At 44.2% G+C, this 12,960-nt stretch overlaps 1 protein-coding gene across 1 annotated transcript in view; it reads left to right on the forward strand.

Moving 5' to 3' along the window:
* Positions 1-12,960, forward strand: part of SKAP1 (src kinase associated phosphoprotein 1) — a 254,985-nt gene that overhangs the window by 240,166 nt on the left and 1,859 nt on the right. The window contains exon 12 of the mRNA XM_059670733.1: positions 12,552-12,660. Within this exon, the coding sequence (XP_059526716.1) occupies positions 12,552-12,653 (102 nt within the window). The 3' untranslated portion in view covers positions 12,654-12,660. The remainder of the gene's footprint in view (positions 1-12,551; positions 12,661-12,960) is intronic.

A 12,960-nucleotide genomic window follows, 5' to 3' on the forward strand; every position in this document is an offset into this window, starting at 1 on the left:
AGAGCTATTATTCACCTCTGACCTTACCAAAGGGGGCGGGTAGGGGGGGATACCATCGGAAAATACCCGTTCTTATTTATGATGATAAGAAAGAGAAGCAGAAGCTGTCCCCACCACCCCATTTCATGTTAACAAGCAGGTCAACACTGTGCTGTGATGACGAAGATGATGATGATGATGGTGTTTTCTCTCATTAATAACCCCTATGGGAGGCTATAGAGTTCGGAGGATGGGAATGGGATTTGGGGTCAGCTGGAAGGCAACGGTCACACACCGGTCAGATTCAGTCGAGGCCATTCCTTTCCCCCAGACAGGAACCAATCATCTAGAACAAACCCTGGCAGCCTCATTCCTTCCAGGTAATTTTTATAAATGAGGGGACACCCATTCCAAGAGAGGACAAAAGGGAGAGGGTGTGTGTGTGTGTGTGTGTGTGTGTGCAGATGCATGCATGTAAACCTGCTAATAAGAGGCCAAACTGCGTATCAACTGTATCCTCCAAACCTGGCCATTTATTATAAAACCCATTTATTTAAAAAGAGAATAAAATTGGCATTTTGCAGTTTAATCTCCTTACTCCTAAACTGTCGTCCTGGGTGGGACCTTTCACTTTCTACACACACACACACACACTCACACACACACACACACTCACACACACTCACACTCACACACACACACCTTTCAGTCAGGTGGAAAGTCCCAGAGCAAATAATTAACTGAGGCCCGGACAGAAATGTTTACCTAGAACCATATAAGCCGTGGCAGGTTTAGGTTCATGCTCAGAACAGCCCGATGCTTTCCAAACTCCAGCGTAAAAAAAAAAAAAAAAAAAAAAAAATTCCAGCCATTTATTTTGCAGTGAATTTATAACAAGTGCTGTTAAAGTCTTCGTCTTTTGACAGAGGTAATAATAAATTCACTGTTAAAGACGGTAGTTTAATTCCTTATACCTCCAATACTGCACAGAATAAACCATATTCATCACTGAGTAATTTTTTACCACATAAATCTTTAAAACTAACCGGTGAAGGCTGTTGAGGCTGAAATATTGTGAATTTATTAGATATGCCCATGTAGTATTGGATTCAGAGGTTTCCATTCGAATATATTATGGGGGAAATTTGTGTCTTTAACGGTGACATTCCCTCCATTTCCCGCTGCCAGTGTTATAACAAGCGGCTCCTCCAGAGTCAACCGCACGTGTGTTAGACAGAGATTTAGTAATGAACTCCTCACTAATCTGCCAGGGAGGCTGCATGGCATTTCGGGGAGATGCTCTGTTTAAAAGGAGTCACAAAAGCTTTGTTTCTGTGTAATTATTTCCTCAAAAGGAACTCAGCAAACCCCCCCTCCCCCCGCCAAACCTCTGCCTGCCAGTGTTTCTTGGTAGTGTATGCAGTCAGCTCTCCAACCAAACTAGCAAAATATTGAAGCAAATTATAACCTCATTGCAAATGAGGTTATAGGATTAGCAGTAAGGGGTTTGGGGTAATGGGTGAGAACACAGAAAAGCTGGGATTAGCAGACATTGCCAGACCTGTGGTATTTAAGGCTAATAAAAAGATTATATTGCCTATCAAACTAGAAATAAGACAATGGTTTCAGAAAACTTGTTCTTTAAAATCTTTCATCCTGACATATGACACAGTAATGATACAATTACACGCTCAGATTTGAACAAAAATCTTTTTACTCTACCATATTAATTTTGTGTGAAAATCTGTGCCTGTTAGATGATAATATTCTCTACCTTTCTTATGATTTGCTAGTGACGTGACATTTAAACTAACCAACTGATTATATCAGATTGTAACACCCTCTCCAGCTTCATTAAGGAAACGTTAATATTGCTAGAATGAAAAATATATTTTCTTTTAGATGCAGAAGCGTGCGTCATCTTTTCAGCAAAGAGCTTCAGCGGCTTCTCTCTTCCCACTAATATTTTGTATTTGGGAAGGGTTCCGGATACAAAAAACTTCCAAGGAGCACTGAACTTGAAGATTATTTTTTAAATAAAATACAATAGGTTTCTAACTGTTAGAGGAGGAAAAATCTCCTGGCAATGCAAGACTGCAGCCCATCAGAATAATTATGAAAAGACAGACCCGGCTAGAAAGATAAGCATAATACCAGCAATTAATATTCAGCATTCACATTATCGTCAAGAGGCTGTGTTTTTCTTTGTGATGTGGTGGCTCATAAGCTAAGAGTGTTGGGAGCCAGACTCAGCTCTGTCTTCTTTTTGTGCGTGAGGATTAAGGAGAAAAAAAACAGCAACAACAATCCTGCCCCATCTGTAAATGAACCAACATCTTGATTTTATAGCTATTTGCTCTGTAAAACTGGGGAATGAAACAAAAATTACTGGATGCCTAAGTAACACTTTAATTCTGAATTCATTTACGCTGTAGCTATGTAGTTGTCACAAACCATAATGCAGTATTTAATTAAAATAACAGAAGTGCATCTAGACATGTCCTGGGGTAGCTATCACCAAATTATAGTCTATGCCACCCGTATTTTATTTATGAAACGGCAGATTCTAAGGTGCAAATAGGCTAATTCAAAAGCATAAACATTTTAAACCTGCATCTTTACAAAGGCTTTTTTTTTCTTCTTCCTGCTGCGTCTTTAAATTTTTTTCCTCTTTCTATCAGGGCTTTTTCAGTGGGATTGTTTGGATCTCCATAAATAAGTCTCTTTCTAACTCTCGCTTTTCAACTATTGACCTCCTGAGTCTTCTAACTGTGAAATCCCCCGACTGTTGTCATGGAAAGGCTTGTGAGGTATCGCAGGAGCCACCGCAAGCAGGGGACATCTTAACGGAACCTGGGCGTGGGTTCCAAGAGGATAAGGAAAGAAAGCAAACCCTTTTCAGGCTCGGCGTGCTTGTTCCCATACGATCTTCCTTACACTCTTTTCCCCCACCCATAAATACCAGCCTCCGCGTACACACTCGCTCTACCTGGTGGATGTTCGCATGCAGACAGACTGCTCTTTTTCATAAACGCATAGCATCTATCTTACACGCACCCACCATCTATCTCCTCGTTCACATCGGCTGTCCCTTCCAGCTCCTTGTCTGCAGAATTATGTTCAGCAAGGTCCCGGTTTATAGGAAATAAATAATGAAAATGGAATGGACTGCGAAAGATAATCGAAACATTCAAATTGTTATTTCTCACTGTACTTCCCGCAAACAGAGCACCTATAAACACCTAGCGAGGGTGCTGGCTGGTTCCGAAAAAGCAACGCCTTATGGCACATTCTGACCCCGTGGGCCTCTACACGGTATCTTTCCTGTTCTATCTCTCCTGCTTTTTGATACTCCGAGATCGTGCCATTTTTAAATGGGAAATGATGTGGTGTTATTTTCATTCTTCCTGCTTAATATTTGTCCTGTCTATAATGATGTTTTTTTTGTCATCGTTGCTCCTCCATAAAATAATCCTGAGGATTATAAAATAGAAACAAAATTGCAATCACCGTTTTAAAGAAAATAGCCCCTGCGATTATTGTGTAAAGATATTCCAGTAATATTATCATTTGACCACAGCCTGATCCTACGGCAGGTTCTTTTGGAGAAGGGGTTTCTTATACACACTTGTAATTATTTTAGCCCCTTTCACAGGTCACCTAGAAAGTTAATTTCAATCGCTGCTAATTTCCGTCCAACAAGAGTACGGTGCTTTAAACCACCCAAAATAATTGGATTCAACACAAATTTAGGAAATTGAGTGTGTTAGAAAGCAAATAAAAATATCCTTTTGGTAAGAAGGAGGGTGAAAGTAGTAAAAATGGCCTTTTTTTTTTTTTTTCCTCCCTTCTTTCCCCTTCACAACTTTGCCATTAAAGTTGCACCTACAGCTACAAGTTTGTCCGTGAAAAATGGTCATTTTGTTTCTCTGCTCTAAGAATGTTATTAAAATGCTAATTTAAAAGAAAAAGGAGTTAAATATCTAGCGATGGTGCATTCTAATTGCAACCATAATGAGCTCTCTAAATGTGCGTGCCCCTGACACACACAGAGCATAAACAGCAGTAAACAGATCATTAGTACCCGCGTTCATTTATTCTGGCGACCTTACCATGACCCCACGGAGGGTAGGGTGAAAAGCAGGTGGATCTGGCTGTGACACCCCCTAGAGGGATCCAGGAAATGAAGCTATAAGCGGTTGTCATGGAAACGCCTATGTGTGCAGATGATGTAACACACCGACAGGCCGTAGGGCTCCGCAACTGGGACGTTGCCTTTCCCTCGCCGGAACAATCTTGAGGATTAAATTATTCATTTCTTTAATTCACAAAGCGAAAGGAATCCTAATTTTCCTGATGTGCAACTCTCTTCCATTTGTCTAAGGTCTGGAACGTGGTGACTTGTCGTCCCCTCATTCTCCGAAACCTACTCCAAGCTTCCTTCCTATAGTCTAAAACCCCAAATCACAGAATCTGGCAAAATCAAGTGAGGGAAAGGGAGCAGAAATCTGACACTCCACATCTGTACTGAAAGAGAGAAAAACCTAAGATTTTAAGCTAAAATAAATAATGCAGACGGTGTCCCTTTCTGATGCGGGCATGTTGGCCAGAGACTAAAGGTGTACCTGTGCTGAACAAGATGGCTTTGTTTAGAGTAGGGCAGGGTCAAACCCATACCCGATGCAGACAGCGTAAAGCAAAGAGGCACCAGCCCCAAATGAACAGATCACCCTCGCAAGGTGCGAGAAACAGAGATAAGAGGGACGAGCATCTGCTCACCCCCTCCCGTGTCCAATTGAGGGAATCGAGATTAATAAAAATAATTCTTTGGAGAATGATTCCACTCTATCCTACCCTGTTTTGCACCAAACAACCTCAATAACCTTACGGCAACAGTAGAATAACTTTTCTCCTTTTTTTTAAAGGAAGCAGAAAAGACCATCTCTGGAAATTATTTTAAAATAAAAAATATCCCGGCCTGTGCCTCCTCCCCAGCCCCCTCCCCATTGCACTTTAGATGAACCTGTGATATTGTAGCAATGGCCCTTGAAGTGCAGTGGGGAGGTGATTTAGGAGAATATTAAAGGCAATGTGGAGATTCAAGGCGCCTCTCTCAGGGAGAGCTGGAGAAATACGCAGCACAGATGGGCCGAGCAGATTAAACATTTCCGTCACATTGTTTCCAAATTGTGTTGTGGTGCCTGAGGCTGGTACTGCGGTCAGAGCAAAGCAGAGCGGCTCAGAGCTGCGAGCTGCACAGTTTATGGAATACATATTAATACGCAGGTCTCACATGGCATCACAATCCTATCAGCTCCAAAATGGTGCTGTCTCTATTGTTCCTGAATTCTGCACTTGGCACCTTGCTGTCTGTCAACTGCAAAGTGTTTCCCTTCCCTTTCTCTTTTCTCTGTTCTTCAGGCCAAGTTCAAGTTGTGGGTTTCTTCCTTGTTCCTCTTTCCTTGCAGCCCCGGTCCACCCTCCCTCTTCCCTTCACAGCTCATGATTTTTCTGTCATGCACACCATGCGTTTTGCCCACCCTTCCATCCCCAACAGTGTCCAGTTTGTACACAGGTCCTGCACACCTCCCTGGCCTTGACTTGACCGTCATCCACCCATACCCCTTGCAGGACATCAGCTTCAGACTGGAGGCTGGATGGTCCCTTGCTCTGGAGTGCTCTTGGACCTTCCATCTAGCTGACCCATCCCTCTTCTCCTCGGAACACTTGGCCAGGGAGTGAGCTTTGTAGAATTGTTGCTCTGTACCCTCCCCCCCCCCCCCGCCCCCAATGGCTCTCACTGACCACCCAACCTTTCCATGTCCCCTTTCTTACACTCACGTACCTTTCCCGCACTACCCCGAATCCAGGCCCATCGACCTCCAGGTTAGCAAATTCTCTGAAATGTAACAATACACTGGGTCAATTGAGGCAAATTTCGTGATTCATTTGTATGATTCATAGACCAAAACTCTGAATAATGGAGGAGAGAGAAAATGATGGCCAGCAACTCAAAACACAGTGTGAAATCGTCTGGAGAGGCCGCCAAGGTTTCAGCCAAGCCCTGAGCGCTGAGCTCTTCACAGGTTTCAACACCACTAACCCACTGTCCACCCAGCTGACCGCTTCCTTTATCCTTCTGCAAAATCTCTTCACGAAACCACTTGTGCTGAAAAGCAGGCACCTGTTTGTCTTTGGTGAGCAATTCCTGTCCAGTCTTGTTTTTCTCAGCAGTAGGAAGGGTGCTGAGTTAGAGCCCTCCATTTATTTAATCATTTATGATAGCCTCAGAAGGCATTACATTTCCAAAGCTGGATTTTAAGAGTAGAGAAATTGTGGGCCAATCCAGAGTAGAAATATGATGTTTTCGGCTGGCCCTGGAATATTACAATCTACTCCACCGAGGAATTCAAACTCCCCATCTTTACTGATGATAATGTATGATGCACAAGCCCTCGTAGAGAAATAAGCAATCATAAACAAATAATTCTGTGATTGACTGGCCTTTCCCATACATTTATCAAGCATTTATTGATCTTTCATGTTAGGGGCTGATTGATTGTCCTCTTGAAGAGGAATCCTGTTGTTTACAAGCGCAGATATAGTGAACTTTGACGGTTAAAAGAACAAAAGTCTGAGACATTTTTCTGGGAATCTTGTCCCACGGAGGCTTGTCTAAAGCCCAATTCAATGTGAAGAGAGAACATTTCTATTAGGAACGTTCTCAGGGGGAACTGGCTGTGGCAAGCAGCTGGTTCCCCACGCCCTCATGTGCGTCTGAATGGAAGCTATGGGAAGACACCACAACTTCTAAGTCACGGTGAAAGCGGTGGTGCTTTCGAAGGGATAAGCAGGCTTGGTCAGCATTTCAGGAAGAAACAGAGTCTGCAGCTGGAGGCTGAAGCATAGGAAACCCAGCAGCAGGAACAGGGATTCTTGATTTCCTTTCATTGTATTTTTTCAAAAGAGGGAGGGAGGCCCTAGCCGGCTTGGCTCGGTGGATAGAGCGTCAGCCTGCGGACGGAAGGGTCCCAGGTTCCATTCCGGCCAAGGGCACATGCCTGGGTTGTGGGCTTGATCCCCAGTAGGGGTTGTGCAGGAGGCAGCTGATCAATCATTGATGTTTCTATCTCTCTCTCCTTCTCTCTTCTTCTCTGAAATCAATAATGAAATATATATTTTTAAAATACTTTATTAAAAAAAAATAAAAAGAGGGAGGGAGGTGAAGGTGGCCACACTGGGCCAAAGTACAGATCCTGGCCATCAAGATCATCGCGTTTTCCCCCTAGAGCAGCGGTCGCCAACCTTTCGGACCTCACGGACCACCAGCGGTCCGAGGACCATCGGTTGGCGACCGCTGCCCTAGAGCACTGGTTTGTAAACTGTAGCAGGTTTATAAATCCTTTGAGAATCTGATCAAAGATCTGGGCCGCACCCCAGGGACAAGACACGTGTACACATGCACACCAAATTCTACACCGGTTTCAAGGAGTTCAAAGATTCCTTCACGTCCGTCCACGGACAGGCCAGGCCAGGGGCTCAGAGGCTCCAGCTTACGAATCTGTGTCCTAGAGGATGGAGACTTCCTGTTGTTGGAACAGCCTAGGAGTCACTGAGCCTAGAAATTGAATTCTCATCCAAGACAGGCTGGTCATTTCAGGTCATGTCTGTGCTACTCCAGGGGAGCCATGGAAGAGCTTATACAAATAGGAAGCAGCGGGGAGGAGAGAAATTAAAATGTAGCAATCATGGAGTAGGGGTATTTAATCTCTTTTAAGGCTTATGATAGGCGCCTGCTGGTTTCCCCCCTGATATCCCCTGACACCTACTGACAGGGTATTTGCAGCCCCACACAGGGACTCAGGGCCCTGTGACAGGAGGAGCACCGAGGAGGTCCATGATAGTCTTGAAGCCGTAAACAGCAATAGGAAACCACTGGAGGCAGAGTCCAGCTGTGCGCCGCGCCCGTGGTTGGTGGCCATACTGCTTTTTGTTTATAGAATTTGCTGTTCTTTTTATGGCAGGTTTGGTAGGGTTGTTTTTTCCTTGTGGATGGAGATTAGCAGCATAAATCCATTGGTGGCAGTGTGCAATCCCCCATCAACACTTCTGATGGTTGCTGTTGGTGAGGGCTGTGTCGATGTCAGGTCACTCAATGCTCTGCTCACCCAGGCCAGTGGCTTCTCCATCCAGATAATGGACTTCAAGTAGCCAACCCTCCTTTTTAAGACTCCTTCATTTGGGGGGGTCAGTGAGGTGAGGCAGAGTTGATGTTGAGGGGAACAGATGTTTCATCAAGCCTAGAGATACTAATGACGAGAACAGACCACACATTGTACTATTTTCGAGTGAAAGTCTTCTTAAAAGACTGTGGCAAGAAGCAAGCCCTGATGTGAAGGATTTTTTAAATAGCTTTTTATATTCTTATCTAAAGCATCTTCAATTAACGGTTTTGTATAATTAACATTTTAGCTCTACCATACACAGTGTTTATAGAGTTACAGCATGGGGAGCCTTTGTAATTCTGATTCCCTGACATTGTCACCTGTAGGTATGTATCCCCATATTGAGTATTTGAGGTCTTCCAGAAATGTCTCCACATTTTTCTTGTCTTTCCAAACATCTGGGCAAAAAGCAGTCAAACTTTATTTGAAATGTTGATCCCAAGAATTCAGGCCTCTCTGCCATCCCAAAACTAATCCAAGAATCAGCAACTTAATAAAAAAAATGCAGTAAATTAACACCTCTAGACAAGAGCAGAGTTCATTCAGAGCTGGGGTCTGCCTGGCTGAGCCAGGACTCTCTCCATTTTAATAGTTTAATAAAAATTAGCATAATTAACGAACATCTGTATGATCCAGAGTGGTGCAATTTGGCACTTGGAAACGAGGGCTTAAACATGATTGCTGTGAGTTTAATGTTGTTTTAATTCTTTTTGGCACTGTGCAGTGAAATAAACGTTTGGTGGTGATAGTTCTCGGCCGGATCTCATTTGCATTTTTCTCCCTTTGATTATGAGCAATTGTGGACTCCCCAGCAATTCATCAAAGTAGAAATTATTTTAAAATACCTCGTGGTGTTCAGACTGGGCTGGAGCAAAGCATGGGGGGGGGGCAGTGAAAGAGAAGGCTAGAAATGCTCCATTCATGCTTTAAACATCTCAGCCCTGCAGCCCTTTTCGGGTATCCAGCCAAGGGATGAAATCTGGAAAAGACAGTCAGACCTCAGGACCTGTAGGTGCTTTGATTAAGCTCCGAGGCTCCCACAGCAGGATACATATGGTCTCTGAGACTCTGCCTTCCTCCTTACACTTCTGCCTGCATTTCTGTTTTGAAGGGCAGAGAGTTGACTTCACTCATTTCAGTTCTCACCACTGTGGTGAGGCTGCCACATCTGTGACTGACAGGGTCAGTGTTCCCCTCGAGCAAGAGCACGGTGACTGGGAGCCTGGTCTTGGCAGGTGTCCTGCGTGCCTCATCTGCGTCCTGTTTGCACCCTCTTCGAGTTGACGGTGCACCTTCCCCAGGCCTGGTCCTACTCCTGGCATTAGGCTAAAGGGCGATGTCAGAGTCGGGAGTCGGGAATAGTCCCTACGGAGAGAGAGTCCTCTCTGAGCCCCTCGGGTGATGAAGATGACAGCATCTGGTAGGTAGAAAGCCACTCTCCACACATGTTTAAGCAAGCTGGCCGTGATCAAAAGACTGTCAGGCATCATGCCCTCCCCACCTGTGAGATAACAGAAGAACTAAAGCTAGAGTTTTTATGAGTCCCAATGAGAGAAGACAACACAGGATGTGTTTACCCTTTGCAACAAGGCCCCGTAGACATGGCCATTGCTGTGACATGCTAACACAAGACAATACTGCAAGAAAACTTATGGCAGAAACTGCCCTAAGTGTTGGGAGGTGGACCGGAACATAACTTGTACCGATAGGAGCTTTAAAATGTTCTAACAGCACAGGCTAAGGAATTCTGGGTAATTTACCATAAGGCAGTGCAGACTGTAGGGGAGTTGGCTTAGGGGGGGTTGGGGGGGAAGGGAAGAAGGTCTGGTGGGGAGAGGCAGTAGACACATTCATTTATTTCAGACTGATTTTTAAAGATAATTCTCTGTTCCTTTTAGGGCCAACTCAAAGGTCTCACTTCTTATGCCATTTGAGTCTGTCTTCATGGTACTTAGGGAGCCATTTGGGGAAAATGTCTCCAAAGGCAGTTGCTCTCTTCCTGCCACAACCAGTTCAATCACCAGGAGAATAGTTTGTAGTTAGTTGTAACTAAATCTGCTCAACTGAGAGTACAAATCCCCACTGCTCCCTTCATTTCTTCATAACCTCATTTAACAAGTGGGTGTTTTTTTTTGGCCCCATTCTGTGCTGGGTACCACACTGAGTGCTGGGAATACAACAGCACACAAAACCAACAAGGTCCCAGCTCTCACAAAACTCCCCACCTAGTGACTGGCACTGAGGCAAAAGCAGACCGATACAAGACAACATGATGAGCTCATGTCCAGGGAAGCGTAGGGCACAGCCCTGTGGACCACATAGTCAGAGGGCCCCCACGTAGTCAGAGAGTGAATGGCAAGGAGAGGTTTCTAGAGAATCTAGAAAGACACAGGAATTGAGATCTGAGAGCTGCTTAGGAGTGAGCCCATGAGAGGGAGAAGGGAAGTAGAAGCTAACGGCAGAGGAAAGGCTCCAAGATGAGAGAGGGTGTAGCCATGGGAGCAGCTGAGACAAGTTCTGTTTGACTAAGGGTCCACTAGACTTAGGGGGTGAGTGAAAGTGCTAGGCAGTGATCGGGAACAGGTCATGCAGGGCCTTGTCCACCTTGTTAAGAAGTTGGCAATAAATAGGCAGTGGGAACTCACTGAAAGGTTTTGAGCAGGGCAGTGACATTTCAGAAGGATTCTGGCTGCAGAATGAAGACTAGATTGGAGGACAGTGAGAATGGAGATACAGACACCAATTTGGAGGTTATTTCTATAGTCCTCCTGAGAGACGACTGTGACATGACTCTAGAATATTGTCAATGGGCATGGAGAGAAGTGAGTGGATCCCAGTAACATTTTGGAAAGAGAACTGACAGGACTCAAGGGCTGATTGGAAAAGGAGGGTGAAATTGGAAATGACTCTCGGGTTTCTGGCTTGAGTAACTGAGTCCATAGTGGTGCCATGTCCTGAGATAGAGGAAACAGGAGGGATAGAAAGTTTGGGGGTGGGAATGGAAATAGAAGCAGGGTGATGGGTTAAATTTAGGATATATTGAGTGTGAGCAGCTTGGCATACACTTGGGTATTGGGAATCCATCATTTAGATCTGGGCGGGAGCTATGGTTGTGAGTCATTTGCACAGATATTAGTAGCTAAACCACAGAGGTATATAAGATTGCTCAAGGAAAGTGCATCAAGTCAGAAGGCAGGACAGAACCCTGGAAAACAACCACATTAACCTCAACCCGGGCATGTGCCCTGGCCTGAGGACCTCTTGGTTCCTGGGTTGATGCTCAATCGCTTAGCCTGCCTGTAATTATTAATGTACCTGTCAACCTCCCATCTCTAATGTTTACAGCACCTACGACGTATCAGTTACTTTGAATTCATTGTTTTTACTTCTGTGGCGTCACTTATGTCCCCACCACATAGGGGAGGGGTGATAGTCTCCCCGCTCTTACAGAAGAGGAAGTTAAAGCTAGGAGAACTTAAGGTCATATGGCTACTAAATGACCAAGTGGGGATTAGATCCCAGTCTGTCTGACTCCATAGCCCATTACTCTCTGCTATAAGCTCCCAGGGAGCAAGCAGTGTTCTGATTCATCATTATACATCTCTTGGGAACTCAAACAGCACTTTGCACATAGAAGATGCTTGGTAAATATTGATTTGAACTATGACCTGACTCCCTGAATATTTGTAGTGTTCTGGCATTTTAGGGTGTGTCCAACTTTCTATGGGAAAGAAAGAAAGAAAGAAAGAAAGAAAGAAAGAAAGAAAGAAAGAAAGAAAGAAAGAAAGAAAGAAAAGAAAAGAAAAGAAAAGAAGGAAGGAAGGAAGGAAGGAAGGAAGGAAGGAAGGAAGGAAGGAAGGAAGGAAGGAAGGAAGGAAGGAAGGAAGGAAGGAAGGAAGAAAGAAAGAAAGAAAGAAAGAAAGAAAGAAAGAAAGAAAGAAAGAAAGAAAGAAAGAAAGAAAGAAAGAAAGAAAGAGAAGGGAGGGAGGGGGGGAGGGAGGGAGGAAGGAAGGAAGGAAGGAAGGAAGGAAGGAAGGAAGGAAGGAAGGAAGGAAGGAAAGGGAAGGAGGGGGGAGGGAGGAAGGAAGGAAGGAAGGAAGGAAGGAAGGAAGGAAGGAAGGAAGGTCTTTACATTCAGCAAGGCATCAAAGGTGCTAAGTTTACAATGTAGACAGGAAGATGGCAAAATGAAAACAGTTTGCTTTCCTCCTCTAGATGACTTCTTTAAATTTAATAATCCCATCAAGGGTGTTAACCACCCCACAGAATCTCCCATGCAGTCACCATAAGAGATTACCTGAAGCATGGCCAAATTCCAACTGAAACCATTCTCTCTTCATTTTTCAGGAGCATAACATGTATGGCTGGTGGGTAGGAGAACTGAACAGCCTCATTGGGATTGTTCCAAAGGAGTACCTCACAACTGCCTTTGAAGTAGAAGAAAGATGAAGCCCAGGTATGCGAACTATTGCCAATGAATGTGTTGGCCATGCCTTTGTTTCTCTGTGAAGGATGAGAGTTGCCAGTGAAGTAGCTTTGCTTCATTTCCAAAGGTGATGCTAATAATTCACCACTGAAAGATGATGATTCTGGAATTGTTTTTGCTAAATTAGGGGACTGTGTCAGTTATGATTAAGTTCAACTACATGTGACAGAAAACTCAAAATAACTGATTTGATTAACATGGAAATTTATTTTTCTCTTCTGTAAAAACCCAGAGGTAAGTAATACAAGGTAACTAGGTCCCAGGTACCTT

The sequence above is a fragment of the Myotis daubentonii genome, chromosome 16 (genome assembly GCF_963259705.1).
Source record: "Myotis daubentonii chromosome 16, mMyoDau2.1, whole genome shotgun sequence".
NCBI lineage: Eukaryota > Metazoa > Chordata > Mammalia > Chiroptera > Vespertilionidae > Myotis > Myotis daubentonii.